The sequence below is a fragment of the Myxine glutinosa genome, chromosome 4, assembly GCF_964187855.1.
Source record: "Myxine glutinosa chromosome 4, kmMyxGlut1.1, whole genome shotgun sequence".
Lineage (NCBI taxonomy): Eukaryota > Metazoa > Chordata > Myxini > Myxiniformes > Myxinidae > Myxine > Myxine glutinosa.
In genome coordinates, this window is record NC_136264.1 from 152,107,570 (window position 1) to 152,135,336 (window position 27,767).

General features: G+C 40.8%; 1 protein-coding gene across 2 annotated transcripts in view; it reads right to left on the minus strand.

Annotated features, from left to right (window-relative positions):
* Positions 1 to 93: 93 nt before the first annotated feature.
* LOC137425421 (hedgehog-interacting protein) overlaps positions 94 to 27,767 on the minus strand; it is a gene marked incomplete at its 3' end in the record, with an annotated part of 149,682 nt that continues 122,008 nt past the window's right edge. For both annotated transcript variants that reach the window (XM_078776630.1, XM_078776631.1), the window contains 5 exon segments: positions 94 to 222; positions 5,880 to 6,028; positions 9,428 to 9,509; positions 11,586 to 11,713; positions 11,797 to 11,920. In XM_078776630.1, the coding sequence (XP_078632756.1) occupies positions 94 to 222; positions 5,880 to 6,028; positions 9,428 to 9,509; positions 11,586 to 11,713; positions 11,797 to 11,920 (612 nt within the window).

Here is a 27,767-nt window from a genome sequence, read left to right on the forward strand (position 1 = left end):
GATATGTAGATAGAAGGACATGTATATATTATAGTTGTATAAATTGAGAGATGGGTAGGTACTCGTATATACATGTATGAGTGGATGACTGACCAGCACGCAGAGCTGAGTGGAAGGGTGAATCGCTGTACTCGCACAGTGCGCCATGAAAGCCCGACTTGCACAGACAGCGCCCAGGCTTGCTGCAATGTCCATTGTTCTGGCAGACTGGCTGACATTTTGCTGTGGGGGCACACACATATCCACACGCTGTATCCTCATGTTAATCTTGCCATAAAAATCTGCAGAAAGCCACCAAAGTGAATGAAAATTACCATCCAATGAGAGATTAAATGACTGCATCTTTGTGATTCTGAGAAAGTGACTCTGTAGGTCTTGCTTTTCTTTGCACACCCCTACCTCTGCCTACCTTACACCTATCACCCATTGGCCACTATCCCCCCCCCCCCCCCCCCCCATTTTTTGCAAAGTTTTTTCCCTTTCCATTGTTCCAAGCCACCTCTATATGATCTCCCATCTTCATCTCCTTCCCCCTCCCTCCTCACTTAAACAGCATATTAAAGCTTGGCAAAGTGTCATGATTATACCTTGTTGATGGTTACTCTATGGTCACGACATCAGACCTCTGAACTTTGTACTCCAACAAAATATCCCATAATTTGTGCTTCTATCTCTTTTGACCTTATATTTTCGGACTGGCTAATTTTCCTGAGTCTTGTTGAATTTACAGCAGTTTAAAATCCAGGGCAATGCCTTCAGATGGATTTGAACCCATGGATTTGAATGAACTTGATCAAAGTAAACACTATTTTAGTTGAAGGAGGTTCATGTCAGGAATACCTGCAAAAAAACATGTACAAATCAAAATTCACATGTTGGAAAATTATTCAGCCACTTATGTCAGTCCTTGGTGAAAGCACCTTTTGCAGCAATGACTGCTATGAGTCTTTTTTGGTAGATCTCTACCACATTTGCGCAGTGAGATGGTGAAATATTTGCCCATTTTCATGTGAAAATTGCTGTAGTTCTGCCAAGTTTGATGGAGATCGTTGATGGACTGCAATCTTCAAGTGTCACCATCAATGTTCAATTGGGTTCAAGTCAGGACTTTAACTGGGCCACACAATAACATTTGCTTTTTTTTGGACGAGGATTTTCAATTTAACTAATTATGGCTAGAATTCCACTTCATCAATGACGTCATCGTTATCACCCTCAATACCCCATGGGGAGTTCATGACATATGCAAGTTTAAATATTTTTCGTTGAGAGGTTGCAGAGAAAATTATGTCCAATTCTTTTCCCTTTACTCCAATATAGTTGCCATATCATGTGACCTCTGATGTCAGAGTTAGCAAAAAAAAAAATCCCTCTAGTTTAATGAAGGTTTTTAGGCAAAATAAAATATATTCGAATATGCAACGATCCTCAAATTAAGGATGTCCTGAAGGGGAAACTTGAGGAAATATTTAAGTAAATCCTCAAATCTTTCCTTAAAGATGCTTTATGCAACCGGGCCATGGCCTTTAGAGCGATCAAGAAACACAAATGAGACTGCCGTGCAGATGTAGGTTACACGTCTACATGTCAATTATCATATGTGGAAACCTTAATGAATCAGCCGTGTTGGTCCACCATGCTCAGTGTGTTCAGTGACTGTTACTCATCTATATCTAATGAGTAAACAGCATTGAAGCAGCACGCAAAAGGGGCACATACAGATACAGTACATATCCTGACGCTTATCCAACAAACCATGACAAGGAGTTTGATTTTCTCAGTAATGGCTCAATAGTTTTTCAAAAATTCTGGATAACAACTTTACTTTTCATCTTATGCAGCTTTGGCTGGACTCACAGTTCTCATTTGGCCATAATAGTGCTTCATGGATTATCCGCAAAAAAGAACTTTACTCGCTTGATTTATGCGCAAAGCTCAACAGTTAAATTTTTTTCAATTCTACTTTTCTTTTCTTTTTTACAATATATTATTGTATCCAATAATCCTCCACAGCAGTGAGGGTTTGATCACTTTGTTATGGTGGCTTAATGATGAATGTGGTTGGCTTGAGATCTTAAGGTCCTGAGTTCAAGCACCTGTCGTATCATACGTAACACCATGTGGGTTAACTCAGCCTGTTATTTTTCCAGAGTCAGCAAAATTAGTTCCATATTTGGGAACAACTGAACCATTTGAGTATCCTGCGTCAGAGTGGTGATCCATCCAGTCGAGGATTGTGCTCCTCAGCCAGTGAAACCGAATCTGTCACCCTATGCACCTAATCGTGTGAAAAGGAGCGGTTGTTGTTTTTGTAGGAAGTAGTACTACATTCCTTAAAATGAAATTGTCTCCCAAAATGCCATTTTGTTCTAATGAAATTTGTTATCACGAGGGTTACTTATAAAAGGACTCTACCTCAATACCTTTAGGCACCACAATATTAATGGTTACACCATTCCAAGCGGCTACTTTGGACCAGGCCGGTATGACTGAAGGGTGACTGTGAATGTGTGATTGGCAATCTGTGAAGGTGTGATTGGCAATGTTGCCTGGCTGCCAGGTAATAAAATACCACACAAATTTCGTAACGTATTTTCACGGACTCCAGTTCTGCATTTTGGGTGAAACGGATGTACTTACTATCACTTTGTTAGACATTTTAAAGTGGATTTTAATGGAAATAAAAACCTTCCTCTAAAGTAAGTATTGCATTTCATGCCTTTTCATGTTCCCATAATTTGACGATGCTGGTAAACTAAAACCTCAATTAGTGTCCATTGCCTTCATTTGTAATAAACAGAACTTGGTTAAAGATGAGTTGAAAGCACAGCTTGCCTTTTTATTAACAATTAACAGAATATACATTTACAGCAAAGAATAACCAGAGAGGTCCCAGGGAACCTGAACTCAACTGGTCTAGATCAATATGGTTAGAATATGCATGATAGAACCACAAACTATATAGTTTATATGTGCTAAAAATATGACAAAAATTGATTTTTCAATATGGCTGCCCTGCCACGCCCATTTTGGGCGTGCAACACCCAAATGCAATCCCAAACTAGTTTATGTCTAAAAGATGCTGCATAACAAGTTTCATCAAATTTAATCAATATTTGTGACTTTCAGAGCATAGACGTCGAATTGTTTACAGACGACAGAGACACACAGACAGACGACAGACGGACGACGGACGACGGACACTGGGTGTCGACAAAAACTCAGCTGGACATAGTCCAGTTAAGTTAAAAAGACATGTGTGGTCAACTCTCTTGTATTCACTATGAACTGCCCAGTGACAGCCATCAGTTAATTTCCCCTTTACTGGGGGGAAACCCTCGCCCTCTGAGTCAAACAGCTGCCTGATGACAAAGCCTTGTCTTCTAAGGGCAAACTCGCTATCTGAGGGCAAACTCATCCTATCTGAGGGCAATTACTTTGGTAAGACCTTTGCTGTTTCACACCTTACTAGGTTCCTCCACAGTCGCAGACATTTACAAGTAGCACACGTATGAGAATCCCAATACTCCACACCCAAATCAGTCAACGGATGGGTTTCCTTGCTTATTGGCGAGTTGTCAGTGACAGCATAGACAGGAACACGCACCACTGAGGCTGCCAAACAAATATGTACCATGTGCAATGCCAATGGCAGACAACATGTAAATACCGAAGGCCCAATTAAATCTCTCACCTGCAATTGGATAAAACAATCAATCAAATCTCAAGTAATCAATCATGTCCAGCTGTGGCAAGGACTTTATAATTCGATTACCACTCTGCCCTTCTAACCGAATAAAGAGTCTGCATAACACAACCAAGAAAATATACCGAACGTAAGCTCTTTATTGTTTCAAAGCCTACCTTAATTCATCCACAGGTGTTAACCTTTTATCAAGAACAGTAAGACACACATTTACATAAAGTGGTCTCAGTATATGTATGGAGCAGCTGAAGGAGATACAGTCATGTGAAAAAGTAAGTACACCCAATGTAAAGTTTTGACTTTTTCAACATATTTCAACATACAGCTATTTGATCTTCATTTCAACAATATTGATAGATAAAGGTGATATAATATAACAAATATCATGAAACATTTACATTTTGTAGTCCATTGTATAATTTAAATAAACATAAATGCAAATTTCGCATGTGGAAAAAGTAAGTACACCGCTACATTTATCACTACTTCAAATACCTAAAATTAGAATCAGGTGCACCAGCTCAGGTGCAAATGATTAGAACATCGTTAGAGAGGATCTTGGAGGAACCTGTCTTATTTAAACCTCAGACATTTAGTTTGGTTTGCTCTTTGTTGTTGAAGTGTGCGGCGTCACCATGCCTAGATCAAAAGAGCTCTCTGAGGCTTTCAGAAAGAAGGTTATAGATGCCTACGAGTCTGGGAAGGGATTTAAAAAGATCTCCAAACAATTTGAAATCAATCATTCGACTGTCCGGAAGATCATCTACAAGTGGAGAAGATTCCAAACAACTGCCAACTTATTCAGGCCAGGCTGCCCCAGCAAGTTCAGCCCAAGAGCAGACCGCAAGATGCTGAAAGAAGTCTCTAAGAACCCCAGAATGTCATCACGGGACCTACAGCTCTTGCCACTGTTGATGGCAAAGTGCACGAGTCTACCATTAGAAAGAGGCTGCACAAATTTGATCTGCATGGGAGGTGTGCCAGGAGGAAACCTTTGCTGTCCAGAAAGAACGTCAGGGCAAGACTAAAGTTTGCCAATGAACACCGAGGCAAAGACCAGCACTTCTGGAACAATGTGTTCTGGACAGATGAGTCTTCATCGCCCTACGATGGGGCGATGAAGGCGACGGAGGTAGAGCTATTTGGCCACAGTACCAGAAGACATGTTTGGTGAAAACCAAAGACAGCATTTGACCACAAGAACCTGATACCAACTATAAAGCATGGTGGTGGAAATATTATGGTTTGGGGTGGCTTTGCTGCATCAGGGCCTGGGAAGCTCACCATCATAGAATCCACTATGAATTCTTCATTGTACCAGAGGGTGCTTGAGGATAATGTGAGGCCATCTGTCGGAAAGTTGAAGCTCAACCGAAGGTGGACCTTGCAACATGACAATGACCCTAAACATAGCAGTAAATCCACCAAGGAATGGCTGAAAAGAAAGAAATGGAGGGTTCTGGAATGGCCAACTCAAAGCCCGGATCTAAATCCCATCGAGATGTTGTGGGGGGGTTGAAACGAGCTGTGCATGCAAGAAATGCCTCAAACATCGCACAGCTGAAAGAATTCTGCATGGAGGAGTGCGCACAAATTTCTCCCAGTCGATGTCAGACTGGTAGACAGTTATAAGAAACGTCTACTTGAGGTTGTTTCCGCCAAAGGGGGCAATAACACCTATTAGAGCCAAGGGTGTACTTACTTTTTCCACATGCGAAATTTGCATTTATGTTTATTTAAATTATACAATGGACTACAAAATGTAAATGTTTCATGATATTTGTTGTATTATATCACCTTTATCTATCAATATTGTTGAAATGAAGATCAAATAGCTGTATGTTGAAATATGTTGAAAAAGTCAAAACTTTACATGGGGTGTACTTACTTTTTCACGTGACTCTACATTGAGAAAGTCATACGTATACAAGCAAATACCTTGAATGAATTGTGAAAAGTGCTCCAGCGTATTTGGAACAACATTCCACAGTCAAACATTGATAACTGTATGGGAGCATGAAAACAAGATGTCATGCTCTAAGGAAAGGGCTCACATACCTCCTGCAATTTCAATATGATAGCATATACTCATTGGATCTCATGAGAAATGTAGTGGAACTAATTGTGCAAGTGGCAAAAAGGTACAAACAGTGTGGCCTTTCAAGCACAATACCTTGTTTGCAGCCATCCCCTTCCCAACCAGAGGGGCAACAACATCCCCCTTGGGGGCTGCAGACGCCGCTCTCACAATTTCTTGGACAGGGGGCTCTGGGCAACGCAGGCACATGTGTTGCCCGTCTGCACTGTACAGGGTGCTCCGGCCTGCATACGCATACATGTTATGTACATGTTATTTAACAAATCTCAATACTTCATACATTGTACCAGACAAAATAACAATGCCTTCTTAATAATGAGCAGTTGATGCTATGATAGTTGGGAAAGATGGTTACCTGAACTTAAAGCTGTAACCCTAAATACCTCCACCACCGAAGGTGGGTGGAGGTAATGTTTCACCCCTGTCTGTCTGTTTGTCTGTAAACATATCTCAAAGATTTGTGGACGGATTCGGATGAAACTTGGTGCACAGATTGGTTGTGTGACAAAGAAAAATTCATTAGATTTTGGTGAAGATCCGAATCCGAGATTTTAAAAAGTGATTCTTCACCATTGAGAGATGGGGCCAAAAACGATTTATCATACCTTTACTGATCATTTTCTTTACTATCATGAAATTTTAAAAGGTTGTGGATGACCTGTGACAAAACTAGGTGGATGGGTTGGATCAGTGACGAGAACAAGCCGAGTAGATTCTGGTTCAGGTCTGGATCCATTTCCAGTCTATCAGTGGGATACAAAACGTAAACTTTTCAGAGGTATGTGCTCTACCGAGTGCTATTCTAGTTCATACATGATGTGGCAAAACTGTTGCCAAGGACAAAGAAAGAAAAATGATTCTTTTGATGAATACAAATTTGAGTTTACTGTTTGAACTGCGATATGAGATAGTTGCACAATATTTACTTTCTCACAGCAGACGAAACCTGGCAATTTACTGTTCAATTGGTTCAACCACATAATTTCCAGTGCAATCACCAGCCAATGCCATTCAGAAAATGAAGTTCAATTTCCTGATAGTTCCATGGCAGAATATAGCAATCACATGATGAAGGCCCAGGTCTAATTTCTGATTTGGATGCAGCAGGGATCTAGTAGTGAGGGTGACAAATTGGCTTCCCATGGGTTGTCTGCTTGAATATGGCTGAAAATAACAATGTTAAGCATTTGAGTTCGGAGTTTCTTGAAACAAAACAGATATCAGAAGAATGACTGTGCTAATATTAGTATGTCAGTAAAAACACAGCTTGCTCACCGATAACCTTCAAAGAGGAAATATTCTGCGTGTTGTTCTGCCTCTTCTACAGGTGGTTTATATATTATACAGCAGTGCATATCGTAATGTTTGGAAAAAAAATCACCAAATTAATCATCAAGGTTATAGAGCATATTGAATAACTATAAAAGGTGATATTTGCTCTTTTTATTTAGCCCATATTCATATTAATATGTATCAAAGGATTCTGCAATCTTTGTTTTATTGCCATGTGTACATATAGTAAAGCACCAACCAGGCAGCAATTCACAAATGATTGCTGTGTGGTTGGTGTTCAACCAATTATCGCTGAAAATAAATAGAAATTGCCATTTGGTTTGAGGCCAATTAATATTCACACCATGAAAAGATCACTGGAATGTTGTAGTTTGGGAAGAAAGGCAAAAGCAGCATTTCCAACCGATACGGCTGCTTCATATGAATATACACAGCTTGTCTGGTCATCAATGCATCACTGCTCATTTTAAAGAGGAAACTGCCAAGGACATTGGTCTTTGAGAGTTTTATTTTACAGTAAATGTATCGGTAAGTTACAGGAGATAACCTTCAGAAAGTATTCACACCCCTTGACGTTTTTCACATTTTGTTGTATTAAAGCCCGAATATAAAATGGAGTAAATAGAATTTTTTTTATCACTGATCTACACGTAATACCCCATAATGTTAAAGTGGACTTTTTAATAGAAATTTTTACAAAGTAGTTTCAAATGAAAGACAAAAATATCTAATTTACATAAGAATTCAACCCCCTCAGTCACTACTTCGTAGAAGTGCATTTGGCAGTGATTACAGCTTCGAGTCTTGGGCATGTCTGTATCAGATTTACTCAAGCTTTGTCAAGTTGGATGGGGAGCGTCAGTGAAAAGCAAACTTCAAGTCTTTCCAACTATTCTCAATGGAATTCAAGTCTAGACTTTAGCTGGGCCACTCAAGGACAATCAAGTTCTTGTGGTGAAGCCATTCCAGTGTTGATTTGGCTGTAAGCTTGGGATCATTGTCCTATTGGAACGCAAATCTTTGCTGCAGTCGATGCAGTCTTTTGCACACTCAAGAAGGTTCTCCTCAAGGATTTGACTGTATTTGGCTCCATGTATTGTTCCCTCTATCCTTACAAGTCTCCCAGTCCCTGCTGCTGAAAAGTATCCCCATAGCATGATGCTGCTACCACCATGCTTCACGGTAGGGATGTGTTAGATGGGTGATGAGCTGTGTTCAGTTTCCACGAGACGTAGCGCTTTGCATTCAGGCCAAAGAGTTCAATTTTCGTCTCATCAGACCATATAATATTTTCTCTCACCCTCTCACAGTTTTTCAATTGTCTTTTGCAAACTCCAGGAATGCTGTCATGTGCCTTGTTCGCAGGAGTGGCTTCTGTCTGGCCACTCTCCCATAAAGCCTAGATTTGTGAAGTGCTGCAGAGACTGCTGTCCTTCTGGCAGGTTCTCTGATCTCAGCCAACAAACTTTGTAGTTCTGTCAATGGTAATTAGGTTATTGGTCACCTCCTTGACCAATTCTTGCCCAGTTGTTCAATTTGGTTAGACGGCCAGCTCAAGGAAAAGTCTTGGTAGTTCCATATTCTTTCCATTTCCTAATGATGGAGCTCACTGTGCTCTTGGGAATGTTCAATACTCTAGAAATTGTTTTACACCCTTCCCCAGATCTACGCTTCCTCACAATTCTATTTCGGAGTGTTATGGACAATTCCTTGGACTTCATGATAGAGTTTCTGCTCTGACATGCACTGCAACTGTGGGACGTTATATATAAAGGTGTGTTTCTTTCTAAACCATGTCCATTCAATTGAATTGGAGGCAGGAGGACTACAATCAAGTTGTAGAGACATCTCAAGGATAATCAAAGGAAATTGTATGCACCTGAGCTCAATTTGGAGTGTCATAGCAAAGGGGTTGAATACTTTTTGAGTTAAGACATTTCAGCTTTTCATTTTTAATTATTTTGTTAAAATGTCTGTCAGTTGTGCATACAAATGTGTTTTTTGCATTCCATTTGCGATGCTGGCAATAATTATGTATGTTAACACCCTCCCGAAACAAACCAAAATACCCATCAGACCTTTGCATATACTGTAATGGCATGTTATGCGTAAACTTTCTTTCTTATCTGATTGCATCACTTTAAATTCATGGCAATAGCAATGTAAAATTACAACAACAAATAAATTACTACGTTGCATTGTCTAAGCATTGATGATTCTATGTTACCATTTTGTTTTGTGGGTTTTATAGGATTTTTAAGCCTGGGCCCATTTCTAAGACATATAAAGCAGACTGAAAGACCTTTTTTTCTCATGACTGCAGCACATACCGGCGAAGATCGACCAGGCGGTATACGCGACCCACTTCGGCTTGCCCAGCTTCTTTGCCACTCGTCAGTAGATACATTTCTCCTGTTCAGCATAAATATGGTAACATTTATGACAAAGTAATGATATTTCTCAGACAAATTAATGAAATGATTAAAATATTTATTTTGCAGCTTGGGATGATGTAAATGATTAAAATTAAACTTTCATTGATATTTCTAGCATTGCGATCTATACAGGGTGTCAATAAAGTCCTTGTGCAACTTTGAACTTTTATAACTTTGAATTTAAATATGACAGAAGCAAATTGTAAATGGTGCATGAAAGCATAATTCATGAAGATTTTAATCAATACAGTTCAATTTTCTATGCTGCAACTACGTTTCATTTCTTTCAGATCCCTAATTGACAGACGATTGCAGCATTATAATAAAAGGCAAACTGTGTGTTATGGTGACCTGAACTGAAGTGTATAAATTGAGAAGAATATTCACCACTCATTCCAAGAAAGATGCACTACACAGGAACTCATTTAACAATAATTGGATGAAGAGGTTTAAATAAACGGGTTCAGTGAATGACCAACCACGGAAGGAGAAAAATCAGCGAGGAAGCCGTAGCAGCTGTCCAGGAATAATTTGAATGAAATCCACGTTAATCACCATGAAGTGCGTCACTTGAATTGAACATGGCACGTACAACAGTGCACAAAATTCTCAAAATTGTGTTGCTTGAACATGCTTACCAGATCCAGTCAGTTCTAATGTTACATGGAGAAGACTACGATTCAATGTTAGATTTTTGTCCACTCTTCAAATCAAAAGTCCTCTTCTCCTGGGGTCATGATGAGGTGACATTTTCTGATGAGGCAACATTTGCCATTTCTGGCAAGATCTGGCATTTCTGGGAGCTGTTCACCACCATCTCAGATCATCCCCAATCCAAAACAATGATCTTTTCTACCCTCGTTAACCCCCACACCTCAATCCCTCCTCCTTCTAAATTTCCTTTTTCCCTCCTGAGAGTTTCCTTCTCATTCCATCTTGTCCACCCCATGCATTCTCCCCTGCCCACCACTCCTTTCCACACCCAATGTTTGTCGAAGCCTCCCTCTATCTTGGTGTTCAACTCTATTGTTGATGTTTTCCCCTCTCTCTATTGTTACTTTTGGCCTATTGCGGCCTGATCTGTTCAGTCTATCGTACAAGCTCCTCCATGAGCATTGACTATGTATTAAAAAGCAGAAACAATAAATATACAGTTAAGTTAACCATCACAACTGATGCATTTGGTGGACAGAGAAACCTCCAGAAATTTAGCAACATGAAAGAGACTCCCATAAATTGAATGTTTGGTGCGCTCTCAGAAAGTCACCCATTTTTGGTCCTTTTTTGAAGGAGCAACAGTGAATGGTGAACGCTATCTGGCTCTGTTACAGAATTTCTTCATCCCTGAACTACGCAGAAATGAATCTTTTAGATGGCATCTTCTTCCAGCAAGATGGTGTTCCTTGCCACTTTTCTTGCGGTGTGTGAGAGTTTTTAGATGTTGTCTTTCCCTGAGAAGTGGATCGGTAGACATGGACCACTGGCTTGGTTGGCCACCTCATTCCCCTGACCTGTGCCCAATGGACTTGTTTTTTTTTTATGGAGGCATGTAAAAAAACTGATTATTCATCAAAACCCCATTCTTTGGAGGAATATTTAAAGCTGGAATCGCAAACGCAATTGATGACATCATTTATCTCAGCAGCAACTGGAGAATGTTTTTGGAAAATAAGATTGAAAACTAACACAACAGATGGTGGTTATATTGAAACAAAAAAAAATGAACTGCATTTTGTTAAACGTTTATGAATTATGCTTTCTTGCATTATTTATAATTTGTTTCTATCATGAGTACATCAAATGGTATAAAAGTTGAAAGTTGCACAATAACTTTATGGACACCCTGTATGTTGGCATATGGTGTCATGTCATTCCTTAGTACCTGCAGGTGACTGTATGGGTGAAATATTATAATGCTTCATGATGTCATCGAGTGGTGTAAATATTTAAAAAGTATTGCAGAATGCCACAAGATGACATGATAGCATGGTGTGACATTGTCGTACAATGTGCTGTCGCTGTGTATCGCTACATCACGAGGCGGTTCTCCCACCGTCCTCCCCGCGTCCGATGCCCATAAGACTGCCTTCCATCCAGCCGTTCAGCCCCACGCGAGCACAGTCAACACCTGCAAACGCCAACCGCCGCATTCGCCACGTGGCACTCAACCACATCAACTGCCTGCAGGGATCAAGGTACATAATTAGTCAGGGAATAATAGTACTCTTAGGCGTGTGAATGGATAAGATGGGTGGGCACCATACCCAGATCGGTCTCCGAATACATATCCACCAGCAAGGCGCCTTGATTGGCATCCATGGTAAAAATGACCACCAACCAATGTTTGGTCATGAGCTGGCCATTCGGCAAATGTTTCTGGTTCTGTGTCTGAGGAGAGAGATGGCAAAGAGCATAATATTTTGTTTTTTTCGAGACTCCCACAGAGATGAAATGATTGATAATAAAAGAAACGAGCACATGATTTGCAATGAACTGAGAAATCATTCTCCATCAAATACAGTATCTATCTCTCTGACCAATCAACTCAGAGTTACTTCGTAATAATCTTATTATAATGCAGCCATCACATTTGTATGTATATATGTATGTATGTATGTATGTAGCCGAAATAGCACCCCCTGTTGGTGTAGCCCAGAAGTGGATGGGAAACTTAAACTCGAATTAAATGGAAATGATGCATGTGCATTGTGCACACAAAATAATTTAATTATAAACTAATTAAATATTATGCAACTATCACAGAACATGGTTATATGAGCTGTCTGACAAGAACAGTATGGTAAAGTAATGGCCAGGTTTATGTCGGGCATGCGTGCTTGAAAAGTGCAACGAATATCGAAACGATGTAAATGAAAGCAATTTTTCTCATAAAAATTAATAGAATAAACGGGGGATACATTTCCAACATCGTCATTTCACGTTTTACCTTTTGCTTTTTACCAATGATATTACCCTTTTTTGACTAACCACAGTTATATTAAAGTCCACATATGAATAAATACTACAACGACTAGACATATTTAAATAAAAATAAGCCTCTTCTGGAAGCGGTCGAAGTTGATCGTCGAAGATGGTACGCACTGAAGGCAAACGTAATAACCCAGAAACATCAACGTTCACCAGAATGCACTCGATGAATAACATCTAATTTCACTTCTAAGCTAACTTCTTTTTTACGATGCCTCTTAACCAATCAACAGTACAATACATTTCTTTATGTGTGAAGCAACGGACGGTAGCTCTTTTGGCGATTTTGTGATCTTCTGATTTTGTACTTTAGCGATGTATTCCGGCATCTTTATCAGTCTAGTAAGTTCTGACAATGTTCGAGAATAAATGTCTGGCTTATAAAGTGGGTTAAGTGACATGAGTGTGAGTTGCAGCGATGCAAATCGGGTAATGGAATTAACAACGTGACGATGCATTTGTGAAACGACATAAAAAGGGGATAAGTAAATTGGGGTATTACTGTACATAAGTGCTCGTTAGCTAGTGTCAACAATTAGGAAGATCACACCTCTTATGATTCTTGTTTTTTTACCTGTTTACAAAGAAGCAAGTTCCAAGACTATTAAGAGTTCAATTCCTCTCCTATTTCATACTCACAAGTCTACCTGATTACATTAACTTGCCAAGACATTAAACAGAAGGTTATCAGTAATTCCATAGTCCAACAACAACAAAAAAATCAATGACCAAAATTTTCAAAAGTTTTAATTTTTGGATTTTTTTTTCTTACAGACTCCTTTTAAAACCATTTTATCTATTTAAATGAACAATTACTCTTATTTTCTAAGTCTAAATCTGTCTCTTGTACATTCTGGTGGCATATTTGAAGGTCCATTTCAGAAACGTGTTCTACTTAGATTCCTTTTCTTTTGTGAAATACACCACCAAATATAACTATGGGACAGATAAATATGGTATTATGGAGTTAGTATCATCATCTTGAAGAATCACTTTAATCAACTGACATGGGCTCTCGACTTATTACCTGAAGGGAGGAGAGAGGGTGGAGGAGGGCAGTGGAAGAGAGAGGAGGAGGCAGGGCAAGGGGGTGAGGAGGAGAGGAGGAGTGGGCGGGAGGTGTGGGAGGGGTAGGGAGGAAGAGGAGATGGAATGAAATAAATTAAAGATTTTGGGGGATAATTTGGAGGATCGTTAATTAATCACTCTTCCTCATCTCTTCCACAAAGTATTGTAATCAGGTTCTTTAGTTTTATTATTATTATAGATTAATGGCATATCAAAAATTCCTGTTAATATCCATAATTTACAATAATGGCCAATCTAAAACTCTAATGAACTCCCTATTTCACCTTGCTAATTATTCCACTTTGTTATCTGTTGTTCCCAGTCCATCTGCAAGCCAAGGTTGTTGTTGATTCGCTCAACTTGAATCCTGAAAATATTTCCAAATGCTCTTCTTTCTATAAAACTTGTTCAATCCATCTGTAAGTGTAAAATTATTGTAATTTCTTGAAGCAAAGCTTAAAATTCTTTCATTCCGTGGCATGCTTACAGCCTATAGCTGAAGCGAATGACTTTTCTTGACTTACGAGCTGTCACCTTGTGCAGTGGTCTTTCTTGAGTTGCTCATATGTCAAAGTTGACTTCACAAACAAGTCAGCATGCTAATGTTTTCCATATCATTTTAATTCTTCATTATGATCATATTACTATTGCTTCACTCTTCTGGAAATGTGCCTGGTGACAACGGTATCCCCTCTGAGGTTTTCAAGTTGTCAGACTCGTCACTCGACTGATCCAACTCTGCAATATCATCTGCAGCAGAGTCAGCATCCAAAGTATTCAAGGATGCCACAATCGTACCCCTGTACAAATGGAAAGGTGATAGGTCATGTGTCGACAACTATCACAGCATGTCCCTGCTATCTATTGATGGGAGAATACTTACCCGCATCATTCTTAATCAAGTGTCATCAACAATTGTCAACAGCATTAGCCCAGAAAGCCAGTGTGACCTTCGTGCTGGACGTGGCATGACCGATATGATGTTCACTGCTCGTCAACTTCAGGGAAGAGCAGAGAACAACATCGTGATCCATACATTGTCTTCGTCGACAATACGAAAGCGTTTAATTTGGTCAGTTGAGAAGGCGTGTGGAAGCTATTGTACATGGTCGGTTGTCCCGTTAAATTGGTCAACATCATCAGATCCTTCCATGATGGAATGGTTTTGCATGAGAGGGACAGCGGATGTACTTATGAGTCATTCCCTGTCATCAATGGCAAAAAGGAAGGTTGTGTCCAAGCTCCTCTATCTATCAGTCCCCTACCGGAATAGATTATAGGTTTGGTCTTTGTCTATCTGGCCATCTATCTGTCTGCCTGTCCATCCATCTATCTATCTATCCCACCTATGGTTTTCTGCACTTTTTTCCATACCCTTTAACATATGCAACTGAAACTTGGTGTATGGCTTTATTAAGACAAGTTACAGAACAATTTTGAGTTTCAGGGCATTTCACCAATTTTTCACGTTTCACCAAATTTGCCCTTTTTACTTGGAATAACAACATTCATTGGGACCAATAGGGGACATATATTACAAAGCAATTCTCCTTCTTGTTTATCATTGTGCTTTCCTCTATGCTTCATGACGCCTTCAAGGATTGCGTCTGGGGAGTGATGATCCAGTTTCGCACTGACGGAAGTGTCTTCAATTTGCAGCATCTGAAGGCCAAGTCCAGAATCATGGAAATGTTGCTCCATGGTCTACTTTTCGCCGATGATGGCGCACCCCTCAGCCATAATCTCGAAGATATGCAAATCATTGTCAACTGCTTTGCCCAATCTGCTCGTCTCTAAGGCCTCATGATCAGCCTCAATAAGACCGAGGCTCTGCTTCAGCCAAGACCAGAAGGTACGTATACCGACCCATTCATTACCATCAATGACACACCATTCAAAGTTTTAGATCCTGCTACCATCGCCTGCACCATCAAATCCTGCTACCTTAGAGGTGTCCTCTCTCAAAATGCAAAGATTGACACCGAAGTAACATCAACACTCGGTAAAGCATTTGCATCGTTTGGAAGGTTAGCACATCAACTCTGGCAAGAACATGGCATTCACCTGGACACCAAGATCAGTCTCCATCGTGCTGTTGTTTTATCGACACTCCTGTATAGGTGTGAATCTTGGACATCCTATCACTGCCACATCAAACACCTCAATAAATTCCATAGGCGATGTCGTCCTAAGATTATTGGCATCACCTGGCGAGACAAAATGACTAAAACCTCAATCCTAGACCGCTATTTACATCCAAGGAATTGGGTATTCCCTGATGCAAGCCCAGCTTTGCTGGTCATGACACCTCACACGCATGGACCACAGAATCCCAAGAGCGCTTTTCTACAGTCAATGTAAATTTGTTAAATGGTCACGAAAGGATAAAAAGGTTAGAATCCAGGAAGATGAGAATTTGGTATATTTTGATGTGATTTCACTATTCACCAATGTTCCAGTTGATCTGGAGGTGTGTCATACTTCATCGATTGAAACATTCTAATGACTGGAAAATGGCTTGCCAGAACAGCCAATTAACACCCGAGGATGTTGCTAGCCTGACTGGCTAAATAGCCCGACCTTCATTTATGACGGTAAACACAATCAACAAATATTTAACAGAGTTATGGGTTCAACAGTCTCTGCTATTGTGGCTACGACGTGGTGATGGAGGAACTTGAGGAAAAGATATTCGAGTCTCACGAGAATTGGCTTCCACGATCCTGGAACAGGTACGTGGATGACACCTTTGCCATTGTGCATAGGGACATGGTAGACCAACTTCTTGGCCAACTTGGCTGAGTGTTTCCCGGCATTAGCCTCACAAATGAAATTCTTAGTAGATAACATTCATATTTTAATGAAGTGCTGAATGTGGAGAATGGGATTAGGAAAGGTCTTCAAGGTGCAAGGGCCAGTATAGTGATAGCATGGGAAGAGGTTGTGACAGCCTTTTGGAAAACTAATGGAAATCATCAGTGGTGGTAATGGACCTGATTAATGGATTGGAGATCAGAGGAGTGGATTGACTTTGGCAGTTGTTCATTAATATCTGAGCAGTTGCTGCTATAATACTGTTCACAAGGTAACTGTCAACTTTTGACAACTCTTTAAACTTCCTGCAAAGGTATGGAGGAAAGAAATTGAAACATGGCTGTTCCGGTATTATACTCAATGCCATTGATGAGATGACTTTTTGGAGGGAAGTTAAAAAAAAAAGTCACGGGAGAATTACAATAAATACTTTCAAAACTTTTTTCTTTGGAGTTTTAAAAATGTATTTATCTTTTTACATGGTACCACCAAAGAACGTATGAACTTCCGCCGGTTGAAAATATTAGTTGTATGGACCGAACTATCAGCTGTATCAACTTTATTAATAGGGCTTTTGCCCACTCTGCTTGGAATGACTAGAAGTGCAAAGTTCACACTAGAAATGCATATTGCATCCAGCAAAGAGTAAATTATACACTAAATATGGGATGGCCGATTTGGCATTCGCATATGAGCATGTCATCGTCTGACATGTGTTAAATGTACTAGCGTGACTCGGCGCGCTCCGCACGCCTCACCACACATCGTTTCAGAGGGGTAGGCATCTTTGACCATTTCGGTGTCTTTTGGGTCTTCAGACCCATTTGGGTTTTCAGGGTCTTTTGGATCCTCTGGGCCTTTAAGGGTATTTTGGGTCTTTGAGGTGTTTTGGGTCTTCAGGGTCTTTTGGGTCTTTGGTGTCTTCAGAGGCTTTTGGATCTTAAGGGTCTTTGGTGTCTTATGGGTCTTCGGGGTCTTAAGGGTTTTTTGGTTCTTCTTGGTCTTCAAGGGTCTTCAAGGGTCTTTGGGTCTTTGGTGTCTTTTGGGTCTTCGGGGTATTTTTGGTCTTCGGGGTGGTTTGGGTCTTTGGGGTGTTTTGGGTCATCGGGGTGTTTTGGGTCTTCAGTGTCTTTTGGGTCTTCAGGGTATTTGGGGTCTTTTTGAGCCTCAGGGCATTGAAGGGTATTTTGGGTCTTTGGGGTGTTTTGGGTCTTTGGGGGTCTTCAGGGTATTTTGGGTCTTCAGGGGTCTTGGTGATCTGAAGGGTCTTGGGGGAATTAAAGGGTCGTCAAAGGTCTAAGGGGTCTCAGCAGTCTTAACGCAATTAAGAGGGTTAATTAAGAGGGTGGTAATTTTATTTGAGGAAGAAGAAGACGTTTTCGTCGCATATAAACATAGCGACAAACATAGCGACATAACGAGATAACCACATACGTTTGCTCTATTATAATAAGATGAAGCCCTGTGGAGCCCTTGACACTGTATAAAAACAATGTGCAGACAAACACATGATCATTTTTTTTTTCCTTTGAGTGGAAGTCATGGTTTCAACAAAATACTGTTTGCCTATGCCTCTGTGAATTGCAAAAGCAATAATAGGATAGTAGCAATGAGTACACTTAAAAAGTGCAGGTTATGGAAATGGGCATCTTCTTTTCCTATTTGTTTACTGGACAATGGGTGCCGTATCTGCCTTGGATTGCTTGGTGCCTTGGACCCGTCGTTGGTTCTGGTTATATTTCAATGCAAGTCGAATTGCCGTCGGCACAGGAAGCCTTCTGCTCACCTGCCGAGCCATTCTAGGTTTTGTAATTGGGTTTTGCTGGCATCTGGTTAGCCCCACCAAGCACCAGTCGCTCAAAGCCAGAGGGTGCTTTTCCTCCAATATCAGACACAAAGACAAATACAAGTCAATGGGAAATGCAAGCTGGAAATGATTGTTACACTGCTTAACATGTTTGATTAAAGGAGGGTTGTGTGGGGTGATGGGGGTAAAAGGGGTGAGGAAATAGGTGGAAAACATGGTTTTTAAGCAGGAGATGCCTTTAGGCTAGTCCCATATGCCACCATCCAAAATGGAGTGGTTAAATGGTCATGGGGTTTCTAATGGTCCAGGCAATCTAGCCCATTTTTTCACTCAACTTGGAACAAATTGCAACAGAATTTTTTTTGCCACAATGCATTTCTGCAAGGTCCCCAGAACAACATACTAAAAGTCCCAAGCAATCCCAATATGGGAAATATGTCTAATTTGCATAATCCAATATGGCCGCCAATCTGCAATTATAGAAGTTAGTAATAGCAATGGAATAATAATTATAACACTCTAATTATAATTATAATTATACTCTAATAAATAATAAATAAATACTCTAATAAATACTCTAATTATAATTATAACACTAACTCTAACACTCTTTACTCAAGAACAATGCATCCAGTATATTGCGGACAATGTTGACCATAACGTAGCAACACTAGATGGCACCGGGACATTTCATGGCATGGGCATCATAGCTACTGTTACACCACAAATAAAGACGTCAAGACCTGTCCCTAAAGTGTCTGCTACAGCTTCGGACATTGCTGCAGTTGGCCGTATAAACATTGAGTACTTCCGTATCCGTGCAATGATGCCACCACTCACCTATCTGCCACTTGTACACACGGCAGCGGATGATCCGACATCTCAACTTGACATTCTATGGAAAACCTCCCGATTTCTTCACTCTCCAAGACCAGCATGGTCTGGTATGATGCAAATGTTCCATCATGGCCAATATCCAGGACAGTCTTCTGTGATATTCCTTCCAATGATTGATCTCAATCCTAGTGATCCAAATTCTTTCTATTCTACACTAAAGTTTGTGTCAGCTCAGGCCATGCGACCTGGTGTTACGCCTGTCCTCACATTCGATCAACCCTTGTATTGGAAAGCATTATCAATTGTTCGATCTCAACCAGTTGACAGTCATCTCCGGCGAATGGTCCTCAAACTGGGAGGGTTTCACATGGAAATGAGTTTCCTGGGTAGCATCGGGCATCTGATGGCAGGTTCCGGATTGGAAGAAGTCCTTGAGGTTGTGTATGCTAGTAACACCGTGAGCCACATGTTGACTGGCAAGGCTGTGTCTAGAGCAGTCCGTGGTCACATGCTAGTAGATGCTGCACTGAACACCATCCTTCTGTCCAGTGCAGACAACGTACCAGTGCCATCCAAAATGAAAGCAGAGGACCCTGATAAAGTGATGACAGGTGATGATGTCGAACAACATTCTGACACAACCGACTTGACCATTGCAGCAGAAGTATATGACAATGCAGTTTCCTTTACAACATCTGTAGAAAACGTGTGTTTGGCAGATGTCTGGACCAGAATTCAAAGCAAACTGAAGGAAAAGAAGGATATAATGACCATAATGCGGACCGCAGAACTCTGGGTTCAATATATGGAAATGGTAGACATTCTACAGAGGTTTCTCAAGGCTGAACGCACAGGCAATTGGAAAATGCATCTCCAATCAGTACGTGAAATGTTACCATACTTTGCAGCATCTGGACACACACTATATGCAAAGTCTGCATATATCTATCTTCAAATGATGTTAAATCTGCCAGAGACACACCCAGAAGTCAACCAGAAATTTGAGCAGGGATACAATGTGGTGAGACGCAGCGACAGATATTGGTCAGGATTGTCGACCGATCTCATTATTGAACAAGTGCTCATGAGAAGTGTTAAGACAATTGGGGGACTTACAAGAGGAAAGGGGTTGACAGAAACCCAGCACTTGGTGTGGGTCCTATCTATGCCAGTGTGTGCAAACATCAATGATGCCATGCAAAAGCTCAGTGGTGTGTCATATGAAACCAGTGACCAACACAAGGACATATCATCAGCAAGACAAGCTAGAGATGTCAGCGACACCCTTGACCTTATCAGTTATCTTGAAAAGAGAAACCCATTTGTTAATAACAGTACACTGCTCAACATTGCAAATGGCATGACAGCTCAGGAAGGAGTCAATGTTGAAAGATCAAGAGAGGTTGGTGAACGGATTCTAGCGTCAATGGTTGGGAAATCTGTCGATGAATTTGTCTTCCGAAAAGCTGATCAAGCAAAGACACTCGGTACAAGATCAACTGTCAAAATCAAAGGCGAATCTGTGAAGGTGGATCCACAGCTGATATTCCAGAGGTTGATAACTGTCGCTGAACATTGTGAAGATGTTCCATCACTGTTCAAGTAAGAACTCTGTAGTCACCATCCTGCATTGTTCGAATCTTCCTCCCTTCCACTGCAGGCCAATAAGGCAACTCTTGCTGATTCTATCTGGAAAGTCATCCCAGAGAAACAACGAGAACCTACTGAAAATGTCCAGTACATCCTTGATGGTGGTGCTCTACTTCACAGACGACCCTGGCCAAGAGGTTCTACCTTTGATTATGTGTGTGATCTATGCACTAACTATGTTGTACAGAAATATGCTGATGCTACTGTTGTCTTTGATGGCTACAGTGATGACCCATCAACGAAAGATGCCACACACATGAGAAGGACAGCAGCCTGTACTGGTGTGACAGTTCACTTCGCGGGTGAAATGGTGATTCAATCCAGAAAATAGGATTTCTTGAACAATGCGAGGAACAAACAGCGCTTCATTTCTTATCTGAGTGACAAACTGGAGACAGCTGGGTCCAATACATTTCATGCGAAGCAAGATGCTGATTTGTTAATTGTTCAAACAGCTGTCACCTCTGCACGAACAACAGACACTGTCCTGGTGGGAGATGACACGGACTTACTCATCCTTCTTATTCACCATGCTGAAATGGACGCACATGACTTTTCCTGATACCAGAACCAAAGCAAACTTCAAGAAAGAACAGGATTTGGAACATGAAGCAATCAAATAATTTGCTTGGCAGTGATGTATGTGACTGCATGCTGTTCGTACATGCTATTCTTGGTTGCGATTCAACTTCTCGCCTGTTTGGTTTGGGAAAGGGTCTAGCACTGAAAAAAAAATCATGAACGATGCCTTCTTCTATCAACAAGCTAAAGTTTTCAGTCAAACACATCAAATGGAGGAGAAGGTTATCGCCAAAGCAGGAGAACATGCACTAGTGTCGTTGTATGGAGGATCTGGGAGGAAGGATTGGACACCTTATGGTACAAGCGGTTTTGTGAGAAGGTCACCAAGAATGTTTCACATGTAGAGCCACAGACCCTGCCACCCACCTCCGCAGCTGCAAGATACCACAGCCTTCATGTGTACCACCAAATACAGCAGTGGAAAGGGATCGATCTAAATCCACTGGAGTGGGGATGGCACGTAGTAGATGGACATTGCCTACCAATACTGACAGATCAGGCCGCAGCACCATCAGCACTCCTGGACGTCATCTGCAACTGTAAAAAGGACTGCAATACACGAAGCAATACACTTGTACACTGCAATATGCAATATGGTCTCACATGCAGTGCTGTGTGCGGGGAATGTCATGACACAAGTTGGACCAATGCAGAACTGCCAGATTTCACAGAGGAGTATGACAAAACTGTTTAATCCTTTGAGTTGGATGTTCCAGCATTTTGTATACCTACAGCAATCACTACAGCAATTTTCACTAACTGAACATCTTTATATAAGCATAGTATGGTGATTTTGTAATGAAACTCGTGTATCTGTCACCAATAGACAGAGCATCATTCGTTATATGAGAGTAATATTGCAGATTGGCGGCCATATTGGATTATGCAAATTAGACATATTTCCCATATTGGGATTGCTTGGGACTTTTAGTATGTTGTTCTGGGGACCTTGTACAAATGCATTGCGGTGAAATAATTTCTGTTGCAATTTGTTCCAAGTGAAACCTTATTTTTCCTGGACTGTAAGCTTGTGTCAACACTCGTCTTGGATAATGTTTTGAACTTCCTTATCAGCAAGCCTACATTTTGATATATTTGAAGCAAGACAAATCCAAACCAACACAGAGATGGGGGGTTCAATGAAAGCCATAAAATACCAACAAAAACAAACGAAAAAATAGAATAAGGAAGAAAAAAAAAACTCTAGCAAAAGCAGAAAAAGAGCCATCCTTAGATGTCACTAATGCAGAGGAGTAGATTTAAGGTGGAAGATGTAATCAAATGGTAAAAGCATTACCTAGAATGGATAGTGGACGGAAGATAAACAAAGAGAGAAAAGCAATACTGTAGTGTTCATGCCAGTATTGTGGATCTCATTCCAAAATAGTAGTGTGCATCCATTAATGGCATTGCAGCCTGGTGTTGGCTTAACGGTTAAGGTGGTTGGCTTAAGATCCTAAGGTCTTAAGTTCAAGCCCCTGTCCCTCCGTTGAATCAACACCAGGTGGGTCGACTCAGCCTGCTATCCTTCCAATGTTGGCAAAATGAGGACCAGCTAGCTGGTAAGGGGGCACTGCATCAGCGGCACAGCTGAACCCCCAGAAAATGATGCAGCCAATCAGCCACAGGATGCATACAAATAAAGAAATAAATGGCATTGCAAAAGTTTGCATTGAGAACCGTTATTGATTAGCTTTTCTGTATACATAGTGGATGCGGAGGAGCTGGTACAGTGAACAGTTCAGGACGAAACAGACAAAAGCATGACACAAAACATGCATGGGGTGGACATGATGGATACATATTGAAACTCCAAGGAGTGAAAACTGGAAAATTGGAAAGAGGAGGGATTTGGGTGGGGTTAATGAAGGTAGAAAAGATCATGGTTTTGGATTTAGGATGATCTGAGATGGTGAGAACAGCTGTATTGAAGACCTGGAGGGAAGAATGAGATTGAAGAGGATGTGGAAGTTGATTCAACAGGCAGGGAGGGAACAATAGGAACAAATGAGTGGAGAATAGCAGTGATCCAGGATTTAGGTAGTTTCACCAGAAGGGGACTGTTTTGGTCATAAGACTATTGATGGAGGCCTTTTATTTAAAAATAAAAAATAAAAGTTTTGAAATATGCAGGTTCATCAAAGCTGCTACACATTGAATGAACTAAAAGAAAAAATACCTATCGTAGAAAATAATTGCGAAGATTCATCAAAATGCTGCTTTGCAAAACACCCAAAATTGTGTACCTGTTGAAGTAATGCCAAAATTTTCCATCAACAACGGTTAATTCAACGCATCATCATGGACTAATGCTTGTCTTAAAGGCTGGGAAACACCACCTAATAGTAGTCAAATAAAAACAAACAAACATATACAGTGTATATATATATATACACTTCTCCCATGCTCTTCAAGCCGAAGAAAGCTGCATAACGCAACCATGCAAGGCTTGGCGAGGTAAGCCCGTTGCTGTTTCAAACCCTTCCCATAATTCCTCCGCAACTGTATAAAAACATTCACACATAGTACATGCATGAGAATACCAATGCGACACCCCCTAAGCCAGCAGACCGGCTAAATCACTTATTGGAGAATCATCAATGACAGCACAGACAGATTGCGTACCATTGAGGCTCCCAAGCATGTACCACATGCAAACGTCAATAAATAGCACAGCAAAGCGGGCGTAACCCCTCAGCCCATGCATGGTGGAAACCAATTTCAAGATGGCTGCCGTGGCGGCCATATTGAAAATCGCAGCGTGCCCATTTTCGAAAGGAACCTTCCTCTACTCAACCCCAAAACACTGCAAAAATGGATTTCATCGGACAAGCCGTTCTGCTCGAAATTGATGGAAACCAAAAGCTGACGGGTGCCCAGATGGCTGCCGTGGCGGCCATATTGAAAATCTCAGCGCGCCCATTTTCGAAAGGAACCTTCCTCTACTCAACCCCAACACACACTGCAAAAATGTATTTAATCGGACAAGCCGTTCTGCTTGAAATTGATGGAAACCAATTTCAAGATGGCTACCGTGGCGGCCATATTGAAAATCGCAGTGCGCCCATTTTCGAAAGAAACCTTCCTCTACTCAACCCCAACACACACTGCAAAAATGGATTTAATCGGACAAGCTGTTCTCCTTGAAATTGACGTAAACCAAAAGTTGACGGACGCCCGGACGACACTACCCCTTACCCCAATTTGGGCTTAGGGGTGAAAAGCAGTCAACATACAAATGAAAAACAAAGCCTCACTCATCTCTCACCTGTGAATGGAGTTAATAACCAATTAGATCTCAGCTAATAAATTTATACGAATTACCCCACAATTGATTGATATCATCCGAGCCCATAATAATACCTGCACCATATCCCCACCCTAGCACTCCAACCCACTTCAGATATTGCTAATACACAAACAGGAAATTTGGACAAGGTACCAGCATACAACAGTCTACTATTTTGAAAGATACCGTGGCATCCTTAACACAAATACTCCAAAGTTAACATTCCCATCTGCTTGGCATGTTGCTCCGAGATGCGGTGCCTCCTGCTGGCATAGCATCAAACTGGCAATTTTTCTTTTCTTATTTAACCCGACACTGTGGGGAATTACCTCAACAAAAGACAGGCGAGCAACCAACAGGGCTATTCTGCCACGAAATTGCATTTATTCTGCTGAGAAAACAAGGACAAAGAGGACATTTTAATTCACAAAGAGACAGGCAGTTAATTAAAAAATAAATCTCTCGACAAATAGCTTTTATAAGTGATGGCATCATCCATGCCCAAAAATATATAACAAGTAAACAATAGCTGGAAATCACGATGACCTTTGCTTATTTGAAAAGACTTGTATAACAGGCTTCCTGAGGGTAAAATATATATTAATTACTCTCCTTATCCACACTGCTAAAAAGAGCTGACAGCATATAGGAACAGAAAGTGTGACCAATCTCCAAAGTTAAGTCGAAATAACCTTTTGTATTACAAGTACATTATGTGCATAACCATGATCTCACCTAATCTGTTGGAGAATCATAGGCCGGGAGCCAGTGAAGCCCAGCGTGCACTTCAAGAATGTAACCAGGAATTAGAAACTTCCAAGAATAAGTGATTTTTTCAAATGTTTATGTATTATTTTTCTTGGAAGTGTACAATAGTGATGACATAATGGAGCAAGACTAGAAGAGGAAAACTAGAAAATGGAAGGGAGAAGGGACCAGCGGTTCCACCACTTAGAAGCGGTAGATATGTATCGTACATTATGAGGTGCAAAATGAGGTGTAATGAGGTGTAATATGAGGTGTAAAATGTGACACATTTACCAAATGACTATAATTCCCCAAATGTCCATCTGTCCGTTCGAAGGTACCGCAGAAACAGGTGTAGCGGCCGCTTCCATGTTACAGATTCGGCGCGCACTCTTCACACATAAACGTGCGACCGAGAAAGACGTGTAGCGGCCGCTTCCGTTTTGCAGAATTCAATCTTTTTTCAAAATGGGAGCCATGTACTACTTTAGATTTTGATGATTTGCATGTGATATGATTCAACGGATGTTTATATGAATCGTTTAAAATAAAAAAAAGCCTTCAATTTCTGATATTTTGCCTTTTCATTTGGGCTTCCCAGTTGAAGCCCCGCCCATAGGGCGGGTACCGTTGCTAGTGCTATCTAATGTAAAAGATCTGGCCGTGAGACTGCGTAATCCACATGAGATGAATCATCAGAGATGGGCAGGACCAGTTGGTCTTGAATGGAGTCTGCTGGGGGATAATACCAGATTGATACTGGATAATGATACCAGATTAATTCAGCGATTAACACGAATATCATCGAGACTGCTATCGGCGCTTCACAAATAATCCTCATCGACTGCACGGGTATGAACGAAGATCAGGATGCTCAAATGAATCATGCTTAGGCTGGAGGCAATCAAATAAAAGAAGAGAGCACTGCAATAAAATGTTGGGATCTTCGACAACGGCGTCAACCTCAAAATTCATGACACATGGATGGAGAACAGTTCTTGAATGTGTAGAAAAGAAAAACGATGAAAAGCTGTTGACAAGAATAAGAGGAAAATACCTGTTTGCAGCAGAAGCGCATTTTCACACAAGCTGTCGGATAAAATATATACAAGATCCCCAGCATCGGAAAAGTAAATCAAAGCTACATCAAGAAGAACTAGAGAGAGAGAGAGCACATGAGTGTGCATTCAGCCGGGTGTGTGACAGAATTTTGAGAGTTGTGCATCACAGAAAGATTGTTAAGTTCAATGACTTATGTGAGCTGTACATTTCATCCTTAATAAAAACATCCTTTCCCAACCCCATGTATCGAAGTGAGAAGTTGAAACAAAATTAGAGCACACCTAAGGAGAGAAGATAGCCTTTTGGCCCCGAAATATCACGAGAAAGTTCACCTCAAACTTGGTTTACAACTTCGATATGAAGTTGGAAAGAGCAGTGCAGTGGACATTTCTGCTAGGAAGTAAAGATAATTTGGCAAAAGTTGCAAGATCTTTATGACATGTAATTCTAAATGATTATGAGAAATCTGATCATCTCCAGTGGCCCCCAACTGCTGACCATATTGACAACACAGATGATATCATTCCACCAGAGTTGAGCAACTTCCTGAAATGTGTTACAGCTGTAAATTTTAAAGAAACCTCTGTGCAGACCAATAAGCTTGTAAGCTCAATTTGGCAGGACATATGCAAATGGTGAATGGAAGATGCCAAAACATATAAGGAATCACTGCCAATTATATTGCATACTAGTAATGGATCAGAACTACACATGAATGATCCAAACATGTGGAAGCCACTCTAAAAATGGCAGATATGTTGGGTATCTCTAAATCTGGCATGAGGCATAAAGACCAGCGACCTGAATAAATGCAGAAGAGCTATCGTTTAACATGTGAGACACAAGATGCCATTAAGGGATTCATGAATCCATTCACCATTGATGAGAAGGCTCTATATTGTATTCTGTCCGGTGCTCGTATATCTTCTGATAACGGAGTGATATCCTGATTGCAGAGGCCCAGGGTAAGAGGCTAAGGAAACATTTATCAAAGAAAGGTTGGAAACACATGAAACTTCTTCGAACCAATAAACATAATAAAGCTGTAGACCATGGAGGACATGGGGAAAACAGTGAAAATCAAAACTGCAAAGAACAAGGTAGTGGAATACAGGCAGCAGGAGAACATTGCATTCCAACTGTTCGTCAAATCACGGAACCAAGAGCCACTGGTGGATCTGGTGGATCTGCTGAAATATCCTGTGATTCCAGTGCCATACAGCATTGGCACTGCCGATGGCTACTTAGTGAAGACTGACAAATCTAAAGGTTTCAGGTACTTGGTGAAAGAGCCAGACATGGTCAGTCAGCCACCACATGGTAACACTAGCCATCATAGAGGATGGAAATGCATGGTTTTACTGCATGAAAGATGTTCCAAACAATTTCCG